The 21,534-nt window shown below is 40.7% G+C and overlaps 1 protein-coding gene across 3 annotated transcripts in view; it reads left to right on the top strand.

Moving 5' to 3' along the window:
- The first annotated feature begins 32 nt into the window (after positions 1-32).
- Positions 33-21,534, top strand: part of FDFT1 (farnesyl-diphosphate farnesyltransferase 1) — a 25,206-nt gene continuing 3,704 nt past the window's right edge. Inside the window, exons 1-7 of one of the 3 annotated variants that reach the window (XM_081136306.1) lie at positions 33-291; positions 8,779-8,876; positions 9,668-9,851; positions 12,734-12,862; positions 15,615-15,806; positions 16,923-17,099; positions 18,255-18,407. In XM_081136306.1, coding sequence (XP_080992432.1) covers positions 193-291; positions 8,779-8,876; positions 9,668-9,851; positions 12,734-12,862; positions 15,615-15,806; positions 16,923-17,099; positions 18,255-18,407 — 1,032 coding nt within the window. In that variant the 5' untranslated portion in view covers positions 33-192. Of the gene's footprint in view, positions 292-535; positions 626-8,517; positions 8,877-9,667; positions 9,852-12,733; positions 12,863-15,614; positions 15,807-16,922; positions 17,100-18,254; positions 18,408-21,534 lie in introns of those variants that run through there. The other 2 variants (XM_081136307.1, XM_081136305.1) reach the window with 2 other exon arrangements.

The raw sequence follows: 21,534 nt of genomic DNA, 5'->3' as shown, positions 1-21,534 counted from the left end.
CTCGCGTCCACAGGAAGCGCCTCGAGAGCGGTAGGCCCGTTTAGAAGAGCGAGGGTAGTGGGCGTGGCGTCGCTGCGCTGGGCCCGCCTGCCTTGTCTCCGGGCCGCTGCCCGCCCCGCCTAATCCTTGAGCCTGGTGCGGCCCGGAGGTATTAGCGAGGTGATAACCGAGGCCTGGCATCCAGCGGTCAGCATGGAGTTCGTGAAGTGCTTGGGGCACCCAGAGGAGTTGTACAACCTGCTGCGCTTCCGGATGGGGGGCCGGCAAAAGGTGATACCCAAGATGGACCAGGTTGGTTGAGCACCCCTGCATCCCTGCCGGGCCGAGAAGCTGCGCGAGGCTGCCGCCCTTCGGTCCTGGCATGGCCGACCCAAGATGGGGGCCGAGGGGGCTGGGCGAGCCGGCGCCAGACTCCTCGAGCGGGGGCCAGACGCCTCAGGCTCCCTCCTTCCCTTCAGGAGCAGACCCGCCCCCCGCCCCGTCAGGTGGTCCCACTCACTCTGCCAGGTTCACTCACGCGCCCAGGGGGCTTGGTCGCCTCCCGCAGGCCTCCTTCCACCCACCTTTTCCTCAGGATGTTTTGTTGCTAAAAATGTTTCTGCTCGGTCAAGACATTGGTTTTCAGGTAGTTTTGCTTCACATTGATGTTTATCTGTGTTCTAATCCTTGGTTTACAAAACAGGTCGTAGGGTAGTTTCAGTGGGAGAGGCCCTTGGATAGGAATGTCTGAACAAAATGAACCGTGTCGATATTGTCATTACCTTTCTAGAATGAAGCCTGGCTCATCGTTCCTGTTTTACGCCATTCCCTGCAGAAGCTTCCCTCACTTTACTGCATTCCGATCAATCCCTTCTTCCTCAGTGCTTCCCAGGTTTTTGTGATTTTTAAAAAATATATATCTTTATTGATTTCAGAGAAAGGAAGGAAGAGGGAGAGAGAAATAGAAACATCAATGATGAGAAAGTCATTGATCGGCTGCTCCTGCACGCCCCGCACGGGGGATCGAGCCCGCAAACCTGGGGATGTGCCCTGACCGGGAATCTAATGGCGATCGCCTGGATCAAAGGCCAGTGCTCAACCCCTGAGCCACGCCAGCCGGGCCCTAGGTTTTTTATAACTTATTTACTCCTCCAGCTTCTTAGTAGTTATCTGTATGTCTGTTTATTAACTACATTGTTGGCTTCTTGAAGCCTAGACCTGGTTTTTATTTACATTTCATCTGCCTCATTCCTGTACCCTTTGTTAAATGAATTGCTTACAAAGTTATTTATTCCAACAGGAAAATTATTCTCAAGTGATTATTGAATGAATAGACACCTTCAGTTGAATTAGTGGGTTGTATCAAAAGTTTTAAATTGTTTTCTCTAATGGCAGTATCACAATGAAATACTGTTCTTTGTTTAAACGTACCCTTAATTGGTGTCCTTCATTAAAACACTTTAATTTTCCATCAGAAAAAAATTTTTCCGTTTGTCTCATAACTTAGAATCCTCATCTTTCAAGGTCTAGCTTCAGTGAATGCCACCTCTATTGACCATTCAGCAGTCATTTATTAAACACCTGTTCTGTGCTAGGGCATTATGGAGAGTATAGCATGGCAGGCTCACTACCTTGTCAGGTCAATACAATGTTATTGTTCATAGAAAACTTAGGAAGGCACCATCACGAGATGCCTTTTCATGTCACCTGTGAACCTCCCTTAACCATTTTCTCTGGCACTATTTTACCTTATATCAGTCCCGCAGTCTTGTATTGTGGTTATTTGTGTATTGGCTTTATGTTCCCCAAATCCCTTTCAGATGTAAGATTCTGGATTTTAAGCAGTTTGAAAACAGGAATCTTATTCAATGTACCTTTAGTGAATTAATGAACGAAAGGTAGGTACACTGCCCTCAAGAAACATCTAGCTTTTTAAACAAGATAAACATAAGTAAGTGTGGTAGATAATGGTAAATGCCATAAGGAAATTCAACAGAAGTGAAAAATCACTTTTGACTGGGATAGGGGATTAATCTTCTGAGGAATGCCTAAAAGAAATACAGCTTTAAATTACTCCTGTGCCTTACTCAATAGATATTTGTTTAATTTGAGATTTTAACTAAGAGTTCTTACTTGGAGCTTTTCTGAAATTATTTGCAAATATTTATGTTATTGTAAATTTGTGTGTTTGGCGGGGAGGAGAATGGTGTCCACTATTGTCAGATTCTCCCAGGGATCTGTGACATAAAACAGATAAATAGTCACTGCTTTACAATCCAGGTTGTACCGTGTCCTGAACACCTCCTGTGACAAGTAATTCACTGCCTCTGGAGACCGCCCACTCCATCTCCAGACAGTCCTGGTTTTTAGGCAGTGTTAACTTAAAGTGAACTGAACTTCCACTCTTTGTTCTCTCTCTGGAGCCAGAGAGTCTAATCCTTGTTTTGTAATACAGTACAGTACTTGAAGTGTTTTGAGAGAAGCCTCTCATCTTCTAAGAATAGTAATATACAAGCCAAATGTTCTGTGTTCTTCCAGTTACCTGTTGCTCTTTCCATGTTGTTTACCAACCTGATCTCTCTTTAAAGTCTATTGTTCAAATTGAGCAGTAACTTTGGGTCTGGCCTGATTATTTCAGACCTTAAATTTTTTTCTTATGGCTGTTGTTTGTTTTTTTAAGTTAAAGTTGTATTTGTGACTGGAGTAACATAAAATATTTGTTTTCCATGCTCAAAAAGAAGAAAAAGGTCTTAAACAGGTCTGCGGCTTCTCTCTCATTCCTTACGAATCTCAACCTTATGTTTCTTGTTTTTTCTCTACACCTGTGGGGAGCCTCAATGCCATCAGTGGGGAATGTCATAGTGCTTGGCAAGAAATGTCACATAAAAATAGGTAGCCTTGGATGTTTTATTTCTAATTAATATAAGTTAAGATTGCTTTAACTTTAAAAAATGTATTTTAATTATAAAATATTTCAAACAGAAAAATACTATAACCATTTTGTGTCTATCTCCAAGATTAACTATATATTAAGTTTTTGCTGTATTTGCTTCCTCTTTTGTGTTCTTATTATTAAGAAATAAAATACCCAGATACAGCTAAAGTTCTTTTCCCTCATCTCACCCCTTCCGTACATCAGTGTTCATTCACTTTTTAAAGTAGTCTCATAGTGCTGTGGACTTAGAATTGTGGTCAGTCCAGATCCCCAGTTCTACTTGTTCAGGACCTATTCTCCCATTTTGATGGTAATAATAACGGCTAACATTTATTGAGCTGTTGCTGTGTGCCAAGCACTATTTTAAACACCTCTTTACATTTATCTTTTAAAACCTTCCAGTAATCCTATGAGGAAGCTACTATACTTTTTCCTGTTTTATAGATGAATAAACGGGCACAGAGAGGTTAATTAACTGCCTGAAGTCCAACAGCTATTCAGTGGTGGGAGCCTGTCTTTGACCCTGGCAGTCTGACCAAGAGCTCACTGTCTTAACCCCACCATGCCGCTTACCATTAAGGTGAGGGACCACTGAGACACATTAAGCAGAGGATTGTGCAGATTCAGCTAAAAGTCGAATACACTTTCATGCGATGGGCACAAAGTGGAAAATACCTACCCTAATCTAATGGAGAATACAGTCTAATGGAGAACAGATGTAAAAAAGTAAGATAACCTAGGAAGTGCCAAGTAATCTTAAGGACATTTTGATTTCAGGACATTTTAGTGAAATAGAAATTTTGTGGAGTGAAAAGTTTTCAGAAAACAGGAAAAGTGCTTTGTAAGGTATACGGCCTTGAAGAGGTATTAGATTTAGATTAGTAGGGAGGATCCTCAGTGGAAAAAGTCAACATGAGCCAAGTCATGTAGGTAGAATTGAGCATGAAGTGTGTGGAATGATAATGAAACCAGCCTGGCTGGAATTGAAGAATGTGAATTGGAAGTATTAAGTTGAGTAAGTGTGAGTGGGAATATGAAAGCCGAGCTGTATTCAGTAAAACAGGTAATGGTTAAAAGCAGAACTATGTCATGATGAAAGCACTATTTAGTCTGGCAAGTGAGTGGGGCTAAGAGATTATATTGTTAAAGGAACCAAGTTAATAATGATATTAATAACAGCATTTATTTATTTATTTTTTTTAATTTTTATTTTAAAAATACATCTTTATTGATTTCAGAGAGAGGAAAGGAGAGGGAGAGAAAGAGAGAGATAGAAACATCAATGATGAGAGAGTCACTGATCGGCTACAGCCCACAACCCAGGCATGTGCCCTGACCGGGAATCGATCCCTGATCGCCTGGATCCTAGGTCGACGCTTAACCACTGAGCCACGCCTGGCCGGGCAATAACAGCATTTATTGAGTTCCTGTGTTTGCTAGGCACCGTGCTAAGCTTTTTAAGTCTATTACCTCAGTCTGTCAGTTAGCTTTCACAGAGTAAGATGCCCAAAAACTGGGTTACCCAATTCTGGAGACTGGTTGCACAACAATGTGAATGTATTTAACAGTACTAAACTGCACACGTAAAACATGTTTAAGATAGTAAATTTTATATTATGTATATTTACCACAATTCACCAAAACAAAACTGACTTAAAATAACAACTGTAATTGAGTTCACAATTCTCTAGGAAATCTGGGGAGTTCTCTTGGTCTGGAACAGCTTGGTTGATTTCTACTGGGTTTGCTCAGCTGACCCATTTGGCTTGTGGCTGGACAATCCAGTGGTTAGCAGACTGCAGGCTGGAGTGTCAAAGGGAAACTGGGCCATATGCCTCATCATCCAGCAGGCTAGCCCCAGGGTTCTTTACATGGCGACTGGAAGAGCACAAAGCCCAGTGTGCATGCACTTTTCGAGCCTCTGCTTGAGTCACATTTGCTACTTGTTGGCCAAAAAATCACAAGGGGAGCCCAGAGGAGGTGGAGAAAGATCCCATCTTCTAATTGAGAGCCACAAAATTTTGTGGCCATTTTATAACTTACCACACCTAGTCAATTGTGACAACAACCGTAAAGAGAGTCTTATTATTACTGCCATTTTATAGATTAGGAAATGGTGGCACAAAGTAATTAACTTGTGGAGTCACACTGCTCCTAAGTGGTGTTTCCAGATGCCAACTGAGGCTTGTGTGAAGACCTCCACATTTCTTGTTTGGAGGCCCTGCAGGTGGGATAAAGAGCATAGGCTTTGACTGGTCCCAGATAGCTGATCAGATGCCAGTGCTGTCATACGTGCTCCCAGCATATACCAGGCACTCAACGATTCCTAGTTGCTTTTTTCCCTTTTCAGTTCTGCTGTGTATTAGCTTTCTTCTTTCCTTTCTCCCTCCCTTCAACAAATAGGTGAACACCAATTGCATGCCAGATACTGTTCTAGGTGCTGGCGATAACAACAGTGAACAAGATAGGTGATGACCTTTCTTTTATGAACCTTACATTCTAGTGGAAGAGAGAATGAGAAAAAAATATATATATATACAATATTTCAGGTGGAGATAAGTACTACAAAGAAAAATAATAGGGTGAGGAATATGAGTGTCTGAAGTCAGGGGACACAGTTCATAGGATTGAGATTTGGGTCCAGAGACTGTCTCATTTTCCTTTCTATAAAGTGAGACTTGAGGAAAATGGTGGCATTGGTTACATCTAGAGAGGGGAATGGGTGGCCATGATAAAGGAATTGGAGAAAAACTTTTTCACAGTATCATCTTTTGAATTTTTTAGACACTTGGGCTAATCCTGCTTCTGTACAACATTACTTGTTTTGTTAGTTGCTATTTTTCTCAGCCCTTTTTAACCCCCGTGAGCCATTAAAAAAAATAGTTGAATGTATCTCTAATTAGAGGAAACAGGAAAAACCATTTTCCTTCATTTAATATCTTAGTTTCTCTCTTAAATAACAGAAGCTGGGGAAAGAAATTTACACTTACCAGATATTGAGGGCTGATTATTTCTATCACAGAAGGAGTTGGCTATAGGAATTCAGGATTTGGTAAACTTGATTTATACTGAATTTTTAGGGACGTATCAGTAAATCTAGGGGCATACTGCCACCTGCAAGTTGTGACTTCACTCTGAGGCACATAATGGAAAAAGCAGGTGTTTTGTGAACATGCAGTCTGGCTTTATCAAGCTTAAATCCCATTATTTAGTCTAATATCTTAAGTCTGTTAAGTCTAAATCTTGACTCAATTAGCTAAATAACTTTTGGTAATTTAACCTCTGAGCAAGCTTGTTTATCTGCAAAACCAGATCACAGTCCCTTAACCACATTTCCCAACTACAAAATGATCTGAAGCTTAGAGTTTTTTCATAAGTCTGGCTCAAGGTAATTTCGTAGCAAAAAACCCCAAACACACACACACATACACACACCAAAAACCGTCCTCTGAATTGAAGTGACCCTGTTCAGTATAAATATTCAAATGTTTTGCTGGAGAAATGTTAAGATCATTTATGGGCTGCTACTCCACAATGACTGGGGCTGTATATTCATTTTACTGCCTGTTTTCTAAAACACAAACAGTTCTGAATTCGGCTATACATCTGGCCGTGATGATGTCAGGTGGATTGTAGGTCTGTAACACCTTCCTTAAAGGGCTTTTTTCAGGGTTAAACAGGTACAGCAGATTGAGGACTTGCAGTCATGTTTGTATTGTGCTTGGCATGTAGTAGCTGTCCAATAAATGGTAGTATTAATCTTGTTACATAAATTCAGTTCTCAAGTTTGTGGGTCTTCCCCCCCCCTTCTGAGGGAACCTGTATTACCTAAAGTCTTAATGGAAGACTGTGGGGAGGGTTGGTAGCTGTTCATTCACTTGTGGAACTGTTTTTCAGCTTGAATGCCCCAGTCCTAGGAGTTCCGTCTTGTACTTCTAGCCACCTCACACTCTTCCCCTAAATGCCCTCATCCCTGTTTGCTCTCACTTGAGAGTTCTTGGGAGTGCACTTAATCTCAGCAGTGGTAAACATCAGAGGCTCTAGGACAGGCAGCAGGAGCTTTAGCCCCCAACTTAAGGGAATCAAGCAGTGAAATTTTTAGTGACTTCCAGTGTGTTTTCCAGTGTTTTTAATAGTATCTTGGTAATTTGAGGAAATTGATTGTTATAGGGTGAGGTACTGAAACAAATGATGGGGGAAGGAGATAGAGATGTGATTTTTTTTTTTTAATCCTCACCTGAGGATATTTTTTTCCATTGCTTTTCACAGAGTGGAAGGGGGAGAGAGAGAAAAAAAAACATTGATGTGAGAGAGAGACATCGATTAGCTGCCTTCTGAACGCTCTGACCGGAGCCAGGGATCAATCCTGCAACTGAGGTATGTGCCCTTGGCTGGAATCGAACCCTTAACCCTTCAGTCCACATGCCAGCACTCTTGCCACTGAGCCAGACCGGCTAGGGGGGATGTGTTTTATTGACCTTGATCCCCTATTGAGAGTGGAGGGGGTGTGTTGGAAAGGAGGGGTAGTGTGTTCTATAAGAGTGTTGCTCTTAAGGACCAGTGTGGCTGCACTATTGAGTTTATTGAAACTCGTGCTTAGATGTCAGCCCCAACCTATTAGATTTAGCTGAGGATTAAACATTTGGCAATGCAGAAGGGAATCGATGCAGCCTGATAACAGCAGTTTACGGAAGAGCTGGCACACAGCTTAGTAAATAGCTTTTTCCTTTTATTTTACTGTGAAGTCTTGGGAAGGAGTTTGTGAACGTATTTATTAATCAAACCTTCGCTGAGTATTTGATTTTACTAATATAAGGTGCTCAGTATATATTTTTACTGATTATTTTTAATATTTTTATTGAACATAGCAATAAAATGAAATTCTCCTGATTGTGTGATTTTATTTATTTTCATCAGCCTCAGATAGTGAGGCTGATCAGATACTTGGGTTTGGGGAGTCTGGACCAAGCAGTTTAGCAGGATTTTTGACAAAATTGGGCAATGCAAAGATAGACACACAAGTGCAAAAGTGGAGGATTCAAGGGAGCCTAACTAAAGTTTGATCTAGGAGAGATGCTGTCGGGGGTGGGTGGGAAGCATGCTTCTTAAAAGTGGACTGTGGCCTGGCCCGGCGTGGCTCAGCTGTTCAGCATCCACCTAAGATCCTGAAGATCGGGGTTCGATTCCCGGTGTGGGCACATGCCCCAGCTGCGGGCTCCATCCCCAGTCGGGGTGTGCAGGAGGCAGCTGATCAGTGTTGACTCTCTCTCTTGCTCTCGCTCTCGCTCTCGCTCTGAAATCAATAAAGATATATTTTTTAAAAAAGTGGACTGTGTTCCGTTTGCAGCCTGTGGGTCCTGGGGAGGGGAAGATTGAGGAAGGTGCTGGTGGGCGGCTAAGCAGTTGGTTGCAAACCTGGTGCGGCGGGGTGGAGCCCACTCTGGGAGCGCTGCGGGGCTCACGTGTGGGGTGGGCACCAGCTCCCAGCTCCCAGCTCGGCTGGCCCCCGGCCTATTGGGGCGGAGGGAGAGCCCGCCCCGCCCCGCCCCCTTGGTGGGTGCCTCCCAGCTCAGCTCGGGTCTATGGAGAAAAAACTTGGCGCTGGCTCCACTATTCTCATGGCCGCCGCCGCCTGCGGCACCAAGGCTATGTGCCTCTTCAAGCGGACCTTGGTGCTGAGCCCCGCCGCGGCGCCCAAGGGCACCCGCACCCCCTCGCGCTGCTGTCCCTTGCCTCCCAAGGACTGGCCACGGGGAGAGGGCGTGTGCTTTCGGCTACCGCGCCCCGCAGCTGCGGGCCGCGGGCCCCCGTCTCACTCGTGCTCCTCCGCCGCTGCTACCTCCCTGTGTGCTCTCTGCCCGCAGGACTCGCTCAGCAGCAGCTTGAGAACTTGCTACAAGTATCTGCACCAGACCAGTCGCAGTTTCGCAGCTGTTATCCAGGCGCTGGATGAAGAAATGCGGTGAGTAGTGGGGGCAGCTCCTTTAGACAGAGGAGGGTTTTCCAGAGGGCTTCGAGTCATTCCTAGCAACTTTTTGACATCTCCCCTAGCATTGCACTCTGGTTGGTTAAACAGAATGTGTACCGCTTGAGTAAAAATGTTTCCTGTTGAAACTCCCATGTAGTTATTTACTTTAGACCGCCCTTCCAGGCACTTCGCCATGTAATACTGTTCCTGCAGGCCCAGCCCGCTCAAGGAAGGGGGGTGGGGGGGGGGTGTTTATTAACTTTTTTTTAGCTCTGGCTGGGGAACCTGTCTCTGAGCAGGTCATGCATTTTTCTTGGCTTTACTTATGCTCTTTTATATTTCTAGTATACCGGGTTAATTCTTCTCAAGTTGCCTCTGTGCAGATTACATACATACGTAAATTTAGACCTTTTAGGTATGGTAATAATTATACTGAGAAGTTGTGCCCTTTAACTTTTTTTTAAATCTGAAAAATATTAGTTCCATCTAAACATTTGGTCTGTTGTCCTTTGTACAGTTTTTCACATTAGTTGATCATAACTCATTCTGGGAGTAGTAGTCACATCAATTAGGTTTATTTTATTTTTTTAATAAATAACAGAAGTCTATTTCTGTCATCTAAGAGAGGAAAACTAAGATATCTCAGGTATGGAAGGTTTTGGATATTCTTTCATACTTCTGCAGAGTTAAGGGTTTAGAAAATGGCCTGGCATAAATGAGATGTTATTTTAAAATAAATATCTTTGGGAGTTTGTTTCAGTATATTAATAGTTCTTTTTTTACAGCCATGCAGTATGCATATTTTATCTGGTTCTCCGAGCTCTGGACACTCTGGAAGATGACATGACAATCAGTATAGAAAAAAAGCTTCCACTGTTACACAACTTTCACTCTTACCTTTATGAACCTGACTGGCGGTACATGGAAAGCAAGGAGAAGGATCGACAAGTGCTAGAGGATTTCCCAACGGTAGTGGAATTCCAAATCTCTTCTGCATATAGTTGTGTTTATAATTGATGGTGTAATGTTAGGTAGCCTGTGTACCTGTAGAGAACGATTAAATAAGCAGTCAGAAGGCAGCATAATATAATGTGATTGTTAAGCCAGACTACCTGGGTTAGAATCCCAACTCTCCCTCTTATTAACTGGTGCTTAGTTATGTAGCCTATCTGGGCCTCAGTTTTTTTCATCTGTGGCAGAGAGATAATAATAGTATCTCCTTCATAGTGTTGTTGTGAAGATTAAAAGAGTTAATATTGATAAAGCTCTTAGAATGGTGTTAGCTACTATTATTATTGGTATAGTGTTTGGAAGTCCCATGTCTACTCCTGTAGAAAGATGCATTCAAGTTCCAGTGACGTAAAAGATGGAATCTCAAGCTAGCCCACAAAACCTGTTGCCTGTAAAGCAGCCTAAGTATGTAGCACTGCTGGTTTCTTGGGTACCCTAACCCAGTAGCATGGATGTGCTGCTCACGATGGGTAGCAGCTGTGCTATAGGGAGCAGGCTCTCAGCAGCTGGGGCGAGGACTGAGATCACCTTCTTTGGCTTATAGCTGTGTGATGCTGCACAAGTTCCTTAACTTTTTGGTGTCTCAGATTGCTCATTTGTAAAGTTAGAGCTGTGAGGATTGAATAAGTTCATATGTGTAAAGTAATTAGAGTAGTGCCTGGAAATATTAGGTGTTTATACATATTGAGTATTCTGGAAATATGAGGTGTTCAGTCCATTCTGTTGGAGTAATGTGGGTTATAATTAAAATCTTGAGCTTTAGAAAATCCCACAAGTTTATGTAATACATGTGACTAGGTTCTGCTTTTCTGGAATTTGTGTGTCTTATCACACAAATAAGTTATTTTTTTCATATCTTATAAATAAAGTTTTGATTTAGCAAAGTCTCATGTTCCCTATAGCCCAAAGAAGCCCTTCGGTATGTACATAGTTGCCAGAATTTTTAGGGAAGAATAGTTCTTATGTGGCTTTTGCTCTCAAAACAAGTCTTTATTCTTGAGTGGAAAGGGAAAGAATCCACCAATTACAAAAGGATGCTTGAGAAAGACTCCTTTGGAGCAAGGGTATTTCAGATTACTGAGATCATGTCTTCAGTGTCACAGCCAAAAATACTATACAATACAAACCAACAAAGAGTTTGTGAAGAATTATTAGGAAGAGTTGATACAGCACAATACAGTACAAAAGAAGAAAGGAAAAGAATCTGGGAAACATAATTAGGTGAGAAATCAGAGCTCACACTTCTCTCTGCTATACTAGTGGACTCACCCTGGCATCCTTCCTTCGTGCCCTTGGAATCACCCCCAAGGACCTGGAAATCTATAGTAGTTGTGAAACAGAATCACCTGGAGGGCTAAACAATAGGTCTTCCTGGCTCACTTCATTGGGCAGAACTTATTATTATTAGAGAATACGTGAAATGGGCACAGAGTTTGGAACGAGTCAGCAGTGCTCTCTACTTCCCTCAGGTTTCTGGGAAAACACAGGGCTCTTCATTGCCACTCTTCCCTAGATATTTTTTGTTTCATTTTTGAAATTTATATAATTTATATAATTATGTTACAATTGCAAAGAGTTGTTGGAGGGGGATGGTTCAAATTCAGCAGTGAAATGTTTATTTTGGAGTGTTTGTTTTTAAGTCTAAGCTGCTCCTCCTCCCCTGCCCCACTGACCTTTCCTCTTTTATAAATAGAACTGACCTAGCCAAGGATCTGTTGAAAGAATGGGTCTTAGGGAGATTCAGGGATCCCAATAACCTTTGGTAGACGTGCTCACTTGTTTAGCCCACAACAGGAATTACCTTTGGCTTTGCTTGGAACAGCTGTTCTGGAAAGAAGAAAGTTCTGGAGAGATTGGGTTGATTTTATGGATTTTGGGGGGTTTAGCAGTTGTTCATAGAGTAACCCTCAAGTATCTTAGGTTTCTGAATCCCTTTGGTGCCCTGCAACCAGCTGGTTTTCTCTCAGGTCCTTAAATGTAGGCATTTCCTGAGGAAGTTTTTCTAACCTTTCTGTAAACACAGACCAGGTATTTCTCACACTTTTGATGCATATCAAAGTCTATTCACTGTTTTCAGTATTGCGTGTTGTATCTAATAATATTTTATAGCATTTTATTTCAGAAATTTCATGGTGTTTTTATATTGTATTTGATAACCTATATACACTTATTTGAACTTAATATATTTGTACAGTAGCAATGAATTTTAAAAGCATCAATAGTACTTTTCTACATTAGAGCTTGGGCTATGGGAAAAAAATGTTGGGTAGCTTACCTCAGAATGAACTAAATTGAGTTGTGTAAAGAGTTAAAAAGTATGGCCTTACAGTGGGGGAGACACTGTAGCTTCGTGATAAAAATTTGGTAACTGATGATAGAAAATGGTTGGCTGATTGCTAGAATATAAACTCTGCAGGAGCATGGGTTTCTGGTAGTTTCTGGCTGTGTATCCTGTGTCTAGACAATGCTTATTACATAGGAGCACAAATGAATGCCCACTATTATGGGGTTTGTCTGAAATGAGGCATTCTTCCTAAAATTCTTACATTTATGCCGTTTTATCTTGAAGCATCTCATTTATTATATATTAGATGAGTGTATGGTGAGACTTTTAATCTTATTTTGAGTCTAGAAACTAGCATTTTAGACCTTTATATTTTAATATTTATAAAATTTGCTGAGTTTATTATTCAGCATGTAGAAAACTAGCCTGATCTAGATGTTATGCTTATAGATGAGTCTTAATTAACAAGTTCTATTGCTTTGCTTTATGACCTGTAGGTACCATGTTGGTTCCCAGTGTAAATACTTATTTTCTGTTTTTTATATCTCCATTTCAGATCTCCCTTGAGTTTAGAAATCTGGCTGTGAAGTATCAAACAGTGATTGTCGACATTTGCCAGAAAATGGGATTTGGGATGGCAGAGTTTTTGGATAAGCACGTGACGTCCGAAGAGGAGTGGGACAAGGTTGGTGTCCCTATAAAGCATAAGACAGAGCTGGCAGTCCTCATTGTGAAGTTCAGAAGGAGGAAAAGTTGTCCACCAGTTTCAGGTTTTCTGGTTTTACAACTTTATCTGTTTATTTTTTTAAAATTTATTTATTGATTTTAGAACTAGAGGAAGTATTTATACATTCCTTGGTTGATTCCTGCATGTGCCCTGACCAGGGATTGAACCCATAACCTTGGTGCATCAGGACAGTGCTCTAACCAACTGAGCGACCCTGCCAGGGGCACAACCCATCTGTTTAGCTTGACTGTCTCATCATAATACTTAATAAGGGTTTATAGTTTAATACTTGAAATAATTCATGCTGTAAAGAGTTTACCATTAAATTAGGCCAAAGTAGATACAACTCATCCCAGAGGTACAGATATTAAGCTTATAAAAGTGTCTGTGACTTGCTGTGAAATTTTAGGTAAATGGTCAAAGTACTCATGTAGTAGAGATATTAGTTTTCAGATCTTGAAAATGTATTATTTGTTATTTTCTTGTTTTTCCATTGCCGAGTGCATGTGTGTACAACTTAGTATCTGAGTCATTTCCAGTTCCATCTTAATACAAGATTACTTTTAAATTGTTAAATTATGTGTCTGTTTCCTTGGAAACAAAAGTAGTTTATGAAAACCCATACTTTGGATTATAGGTGTAATATGCTGAGGGGTGAGCATCTCTCTAATACTTTTCCTTTCCCATCATCTCCTTACAGAATATAAGACAATATGAGATGTTCCAAGTTTCTTGACACCCCTATCCCCCAATTTGTACTGTGGTTATAAACAAATATGTGTGGGAATGGCTTTTATTTGGCCAGAGTTTCTTCCTGACCAGCAGCTCTGAAGGATATTAACCAGGGTAGGAGTTAGGGGGCCGGAAGAGTGCTCATCTAGACAAAGTGACCTAATTGACTATGGGGACTAAACTAAATATCAAAATACAAGATAGGAGGGAGCTTGCCCATTTTTCATAGGAATGGGGCTTGTGAGACTTAATTCATCACTGCTGTGGAAGCAAAGACGTTTTAAACATCTAAACTGTGTACATATCGTATATCTTTAATAGTGTTTGGGTTAGGGTCACTAGAGACACTACTACATATTCATTGAGTGAGTGCAAGTCCAAGGTCTGGCCTCTTAATTTTTCAAGCTTCAGAACTCGATGGCAACATCTTTGGAACTGTTGGTCAGTGCTCCCCAAGTTAGCATGTGTGTGATTGCTGCTAGAATATCAGTTTATAAATTTAAAGTTAAAGCTAAAAGTCCTGGCCAAGAACCAGCACTGGCTATTTGCGCAGTAACTTCTTTTTCTGCTGTGCAGATCTATCAGGAAACTTATAGGTTGTTGAATAGAAGTTCTGATCAGATAAAGTTGAGTACTTTAAAAGATTTTATTTTTCTTACAACTTTGGAGAAAGATGAATGCCTCCATTCTAGGAATATTTCTATCCAAAGCACTATTACCTTAAAATAAAATATACTTCTTCTTGGACACACTATGAGTGTAACTAATGTTTTTAATTTTTAATAATTCTTTTAAAATTTCATGTAGTTGTCCATAGCTCATTTCTTGCACTCTAATTTCTGCATATCTTTACTCTTTCCAGAGTCTTCCTCTCCTGGAACATGTCTCAAGTGCTTTCTCCTCACCATTTCAGTGTGCCCTTGACTAGTCTCTGGCTTTATATTTCTTTAAACCAGAGACACTTGACTCTTTGTATAACTCGTCTCCAGAGGGTACCTTCTTTAACTGCTCTTCACTTCTTAAATTGTCTAATGGACATTCATTTTATAAAAATGTTGCATTAAGCTGCTTTGGAATACTCTTTTCAGGGGAGGATAGCTTTGACAAACCATTTTTATGGAAAAAAATTCTTTGACAATTATTCGTTTACTAAGATCCCTTAGAGAATGGCAGTTTTAGCAAAGTTGTTAAGCCTGCCTCTTAAGCCAGATTACCTGGCTTTGAACCCTTGGCCTCTGACTTCCCAGATGAGTGATCTTGGGCAGATTAATCAACTTCTCTGTCTGAGTTTTCCACATCTGTAAAAGAGTGATAATATAGTATGTACTGCATATGGTGTTTGTGAGGATTGTATACACAGGATGGGACAAAAGTAGGTTTACAGTTGTTCATATGGAAAATAATACAATAATTAATAAATAATACTACTTTGTGTTTTGGGTACTCACAACTGTAAACCCACTTTTGCCCCACTCTGTACAGAGTGCTTAAAACAGTGTCAAGAACATCCTGGTAATACTTTGTTTTTCTATATAATGAGCATTTTGAGATACTGCAAGATCTTGAAATAATGTCTTCAAGATTAAACTCAGTATTCTAATTTCTATTAGAATATATTTTAGTTCCTCATTGCCTCACTCCCACTCTTGGATATCAAAAAGTTTACTAGTTTATTTCTTAAATAGCCTTTTATTCTAGAAACAGTGCATGTGCATTGCAGAAATATAGAAAATGCAAGTAAAAACAAAACAAAACATCACACCAGCTGGAGATCACTTTTGTTAAATCTTTTGTGAACATCCTTCTTGGATGTTTTCTACTCCTTACATGTCCATAGTGTATATTTGTGTTTTTTAATCAAAATGAGATATCTTGTACATTCTTTTTGGTACCTGTTCTTTTGTAACTAATGATCTCTAGCATTTTCATTTTAGTAAAAATTTTATTATTAAAGTACTTTAAAAATAATCTTTTACAGTATTGTCACTATGTTGCTGGACTGGTGGGAATTGGCCTTTCCCGTCTATTCTCGGCCTCAGAGTTAGAAGACCCCGTAGTTGGTGAAGACATAGAGTGTGCCAACTCTATGGGCCTGTTTCTGCAGAAAACAAACATCATTCGTGATTATCTGGAAGATCAGCGAGATGGAAGAGAGTTCTGGCCTCAAGAGGTAACAAATTCAGGGGACTTGGGGGAAAATAATTTTAAACACTGTCTGAAAACAAACTGCATTAAACCCTTTTGATTGCAAGTGACAGAAATGCAAATCAAAGTACCTTAAGCAACATTAAGAGAATGGATAAAGTAGGTTAAGATTTAGTTTGCTTCATGTAGGTAGACTGGCTGAATCCAGGAGTTCAGACCATGTAATCAGGCACTGTGCCCTTCCTCTCTCTTCGCAGGCATTCTCCAAGTGGTGGATATAATAGCCCATGACACAACCTACTAGCTTAAAAAAGTTCTTAGGAAGGTTCAGTTCACCGGGCTTGGTTCCTGTGCCTGTCCCTTCATCAGTTACTAGAGCCAGAGGGCTGAGTACTCTGTCCAGACCCGGATTATATCTGCCCAACACATAGAATGGATTACCCCCAAGCAAGAAGAATTCTAGATCAAGAAGAGGGAAAGGATGCTAGACAGGCAGAAACTACAGATGCTCATTTTTTTAAAATATATTTTTATTGATTTTCTTTTTAGAGAGGAAGGGAGAAGAGAGAGAGAGAAACATTGATGAAAGAGAAACATCTCCCGGTCGGGCTTGGCTCAACGGTTGAGCGTCGCCCTAGGATCCAGGCGATCGGGGATCAATTCCCGGTCAGGGCACATGCCCCGGTTGTGGGCTCAATCCCCAGTGGGGGTGTGCAGGAGGCAGCTGATCAATGACACTCTCATCATTGATGTTTCTATCTCTCTCTCTCCCTCTCCTTTCCTCTCTCTGAAATCAATAAAGATATTTTTTTTAAAAAGAAAAGAGAAACATCAATTAGCTGCCTCCTGCATGCCCCCTACTGGGATCGTGCCTGCAACCCAGGCATGTGCCCTGCCTGCACTTACTGTCCCAAAGGAGCACTTTCCCTACTACTTAATATACCCTTAGGTTGTGATTAGACCGTGACTTGTAGTCATAAATAGCCGTTGGGTGTAGCATAAAACGTACTTGATCTTGGTGAAAGATGAGTTAGCAGCTAAAGAAGATTTTACTGTGTATCACAAAGATCCTTTCATATTGCTTGTACATTTTTCCTCTGTGCTCATCTTGACTTGTTTCCTGGTCTTTTTATCTGTCTAGGTTTGGAGCAAGTATGTTAAGAAGTTGGGCGATTTTGCTAAGCCAGAGAATATAGACTTGGCTGTGCAGTGCCTGAATGAGCTTATAACCAATGCACTACGCCACATTCCAGATGTCATCACCTACCTTTCCAGGCTTCGAAACCAAAGTGTGTTTAACTTTTGTGCGATTCCGCAGGTATGGGCTAGAGCTGTGCTTGTGTGTGGGAGATGGATGTTAAAGGGAGTGGTGTGGCAGTTATGCTGGGGTGGGTAGAATGCACCCACTATTTTGGTTGCTGTGTTCAGGAATATGGTTCTTTGAAAAGATGACTCTAGTTGATTTTCTTTGGCTGGGGGGCAGGCAGTGTTTTGCAGTACCTCCCCTTTGCCTGAAAATCACCACACTCAGCTAAGCCTCAAGGTGAAGTCTGTTCCTTTTCTAGATTTATGGCGAGTGCTCAGTAGGTGAAGCTGTTATCATTAAAAAGTCTTAATTAAGCACCTGAAATTTGCTGTCCTTTTCTCTTTTTTAAATATATCTTTATTGATTTCAGAGAGAGGAAAGGAGAGGGAGAGATAGAAACATCAATGATGAAATAGTCATTGATTGAGCCCGCAACCCGGGCATGTGCCCTGACCGGGAATCGAACCCCGATTGCCTGGATCCTAGGTCGATGCTCAACCGCTGAGCCACACCCGGCCGGGCTGCTGTCCTTTTCTTAGACTCAGGCTAACAGAACCTGATCCTATGGACCTACCCCCTTGATATTTTTAGGAACTTACACTTTTAAAATGCCTTTACCAATTTCAGTTTTTGACTCAACTAAGTGAATAAATTGGATTTAACTGATTTGGAAACTTGGTTTGATCTTGTTCTGATAGCCAACCTTGAATGGTTGTTGGAACTAAGACCTGTATGCCTGAATATATAATGATTATGTTCATTGTAGGACAAAATGGAAAGAAAAAACAAAATAGAAAGATCTTATCAGGTATTAGTGTTTTTGAGATTATTTTTCAGATCTAATAACTCATTGGTCTAACATGGACAATGTTGCATTGGCTTGTGTTTGTTTTTTTCCAAATAAAAAAGAACTTTTGTAGCTAAACTATAGAATCACTTAAGACTGCAATGACCACTCAATTGTTCTCTGTTGTTGAGAAAGGGAGGAGTGGGAAAGGTAAAGTCTTGACATGCTTTCTTCATGGGAATCTTTTCTTGGTTAGTTTCATCTTAGCTCTTTCTCATTCTGTGGGATAATGATGATTATGATTGCCTACAGTGCCATTTCTTTTGTTTTATGAAATGAAATGAAGTAGTGTTTTTTTCCTTTCTCCTTATTATCTGTAGGTAATGGCCATTGCTACTTTGGCTGCCTGTTATAATAATCAGCAGGTGTTCAAAGGGGTAGTGAAGATTCGAAAAGGACAAGCAGTAACCCTAATGATGGATGCCACCAACATGCCAGCTGTCAAAGCTATAATATACCAGTACATGGAAGAGGTGGGTTGTTATTGAACTACCTGGATAATCTGTAGCAATTTTTATGACTTAAATAGTGTTCACTTATTTAAACATGTCATATTTGGATATTAGATAATCCTAACAACTCACTGTGTGATGACCTAAAGAGATAGGAGTTGGTGGCCTTTATTAGGAAAAAGGTGTGTGTACACAGGGAGCTGAGTGTTTAGAGCTGCACAGAACTCTGGTGAGAGGCATTAAATGAAGCAAGGCAGAAACTCCTATGTAGAATCATTTTTTGAGCTAGGAGATGATGTTAGAGGCCAACCAAGCCTCTAGTTTACAGGTGAGAAGTGTAAAGCTGAGGCTTGTGTATGCTAATGCATTGTCTGACTGAGCAGTTCTTGGAGCCCAGTCCTTATTCCCTGATACCAGTCAGTACTTGCCATTACATCATGGACCTCAATTGAGAACCACAGTAAGGAATTTTGGCAAAGGAAAATCATCAAGTTATAATTATTTCTAAGTTTTCTAATACAAATCCCATTTCGAATGCCAAAACCATCCTGTAGTACAAAACATGCTGGTTTAAATCAAATCTCTACTAAAATATGACTAGGTTCAAAAGAACATTTTTTTTTTTAGAGGCTAGAACTGTAATCACTAGGCCCTAGAGTAGTGGTCCTCAAACAGAGGTGATTTTGCTTCCCCCAGGGGACATTTGGCAACATTTTGTTATCACAACTGGGGGTTGGGGGGCTACTGCCATCTAGAGAATGGAGGCCTCAAGATCCTTAGGTATGTTCTTTTTGAAAATTGAAATACTACAGAAGTATTTGAAAACATAAAATGATTCCTCCCTTCCCAGAGATCACCTCTGTCAATAATTTTCTGCATCCTTCCAGTCCCCTGGTTATGCCTTTACAGTGATGTGATTTGTAACAGCGGGTTCATCCAAACAAAATTACACAAATGATTATTTCTTCTGATGTCTATTGCACATACCCCTTGTATTTCCTCCCAGTGTTTTATCTGACAACTTTTAGACCTCAGCATTTATACCAGAGGCACCTGTAGAAGGTGTAAGAGAAGACCAAATTTTTTTTTAACCCTAAAATTCTCCTAATGACTGGATGAAAGTGTTCAGCCATTGACCAAAATATTGCTGCCATCAAGACTTGGGACAATCCGGTTCACCGAACACGCAGCACTTATCTGCGGTTTACTGTGTGCCTGGCATAGCTACTGAATAGGCTGGTGCTATTAAGAGCGAGGAAGCTTGAGGCCCTAACCCTGCTGGATCCATAATTTGGACAAAGGTCTTGTTGACCAAAGCATATTCTGTTCATGATTCTAAGGGGTTGAATTAACCTTTTGACACTGGATACATTTGGCCCTCCATATCCTCAGGTTCCACATATGGGATTTAACCAACCACAGATAAAAAATAGGGGAAAAAAGTCATGTTGTTGCTGACACGTGCTGTGTAGTTAAATCTATGATGGATGTGTCTGTACTGAAGATGTTACAGACTTTTTCCTGTTGTCATTATTGCTTAATACAGTATAACAACTATTTTTATTATGTTAGGTATTATAAATAATCTAGAGATTATTTAAAGTGAAACAGGAGGATGTGTAAATACTGTGCCATTTTATATAAGGGACTTGAGTATCCTTGGACTTTGGTCTCCTTGCAGGGTCCTGGAATCCACTGCATATACCAAGGGATGACTGACTATAATGCCATTCTAGGCACTATTTCTCCATTTTATATGGATTTAGGAACATCTTATGTAGTATGTAGTTCAGGGAACATTTTAGTTTTGCAGTTTTATTTTGACCACTAATTTTAGGAAACCATTTTTTAAAATGCCGGAGGCAGTTCTGTATTAAAAATTCAGATTTTATTTGGTATTTTCCTTAACTATTGGAATAAAATCCTAGTTGTGATTCACAGTTGGATTTAGGGTAAAGCCTCATTTTTATAAATAACTTTTATTAGAACAAAGCCACACCGGTTGGTTTACGTATTGTCTGGCTGCTGGTAAAACACAGTGGCAGAATGGAGTAGCTGCAGCAGTGTAACCCACAAAGCTGAAAATATTTAGTTCTCTCAAAAAATTTGCTGGCCTCTGATTTAGGGCATCACTTATTTTGTTTAAAGTAATCTGAGTATTATATTTATATGACATTTTATACATTTTTATATGTAGGCTTATAAGAATATAGTGAGAGTAGGTGTAAAAGTAACTACACTAGCCCTGGCCAGTTTGGCTCAGTGGTTAGAGTTGGCCACGGACCAAAGGGTCACGGGTTTGATTCCTGGTCAAGGGCACGTACCTGGGTTGCAGGGTTGATCCCTGCCCTGGTTGGGGTGAGTGCGGGTCTAACATTGATGTTTCTGTTTCTCTGTCTCCCCCCCTGCACCTCCCTCCCTTCCTTCTCCTCTCTAAAAAATCAATGGAAAAATATCCTCAGGTGAGGATTAACAAACAAACAAAAAGTAACTATACCAGCCTGTGCTGAAGAGGAGTAGTGTAAGGGAATTTTGACTTTTTTTTTTTTTTTTTAATATATTTTTACTGATTTCAGAGAGAGGAAAGGAGAGGGAGAGAGAGGGACAGAAACATCAGTGATGAGAGAGTCATTGATCGGCTGCCTCCTGCATGCCCCCGACTGGGGATCGAGCCCGCAACCCGGGCATGTGCCCTGACTGGGAACTGAACCCGATCGCCTGGATCCTAGGGCGATGCTTAACCTCTGAGCCACGCCCGGCCGGGCGGGAATTTTGACTTTTTATTTTATTTTTGTATTCCTTATTTTTACAAGTATAATTCCATCATCTAAGTTTTTCTGAAGAAGTTTTAGTTTCATCCACATCTCCGTTTTCTCTCTATAGTTCTTTGTAGCATAATATTAGACATTAGATACTGACACCGCTTGCATATTCTTGTGGGCATATTCTTTTCTTTGTTATATGAAATTGCAGCTGTGCTTCTTGAGGGGAAGAGAAAGGTGGCAAGAATAAATATTTGTGGGGGGAAATACCCATTATATAATGAAAATTTTGGAAAACAATTATTTTTTAAAATGCCTTCTCTGTCCTCTTCATCCACCGCCCACATCTCAGCTCAGATCATCATCACGTCTCATCTTAGTAACCT

The sequence above is a fragment of the Miniopterus schreibersii genome, assembly GCF_964146895.1.
Source record: "Miniopterus schreibersii genome assembly, chromosome: 4".
NCBI classification, from domain to species: domain Eukaryota; kingdom Metazoa; phylum Chordata; class Mammalia; order Chiroptera; family Miniopteridae; genus Miniopterus; species Miniopterus schreibersii.
Note: the sequence above shows the minus strand (reverse complement) of the source record. Positions and strands in the feature narration are given on the sequence as shown.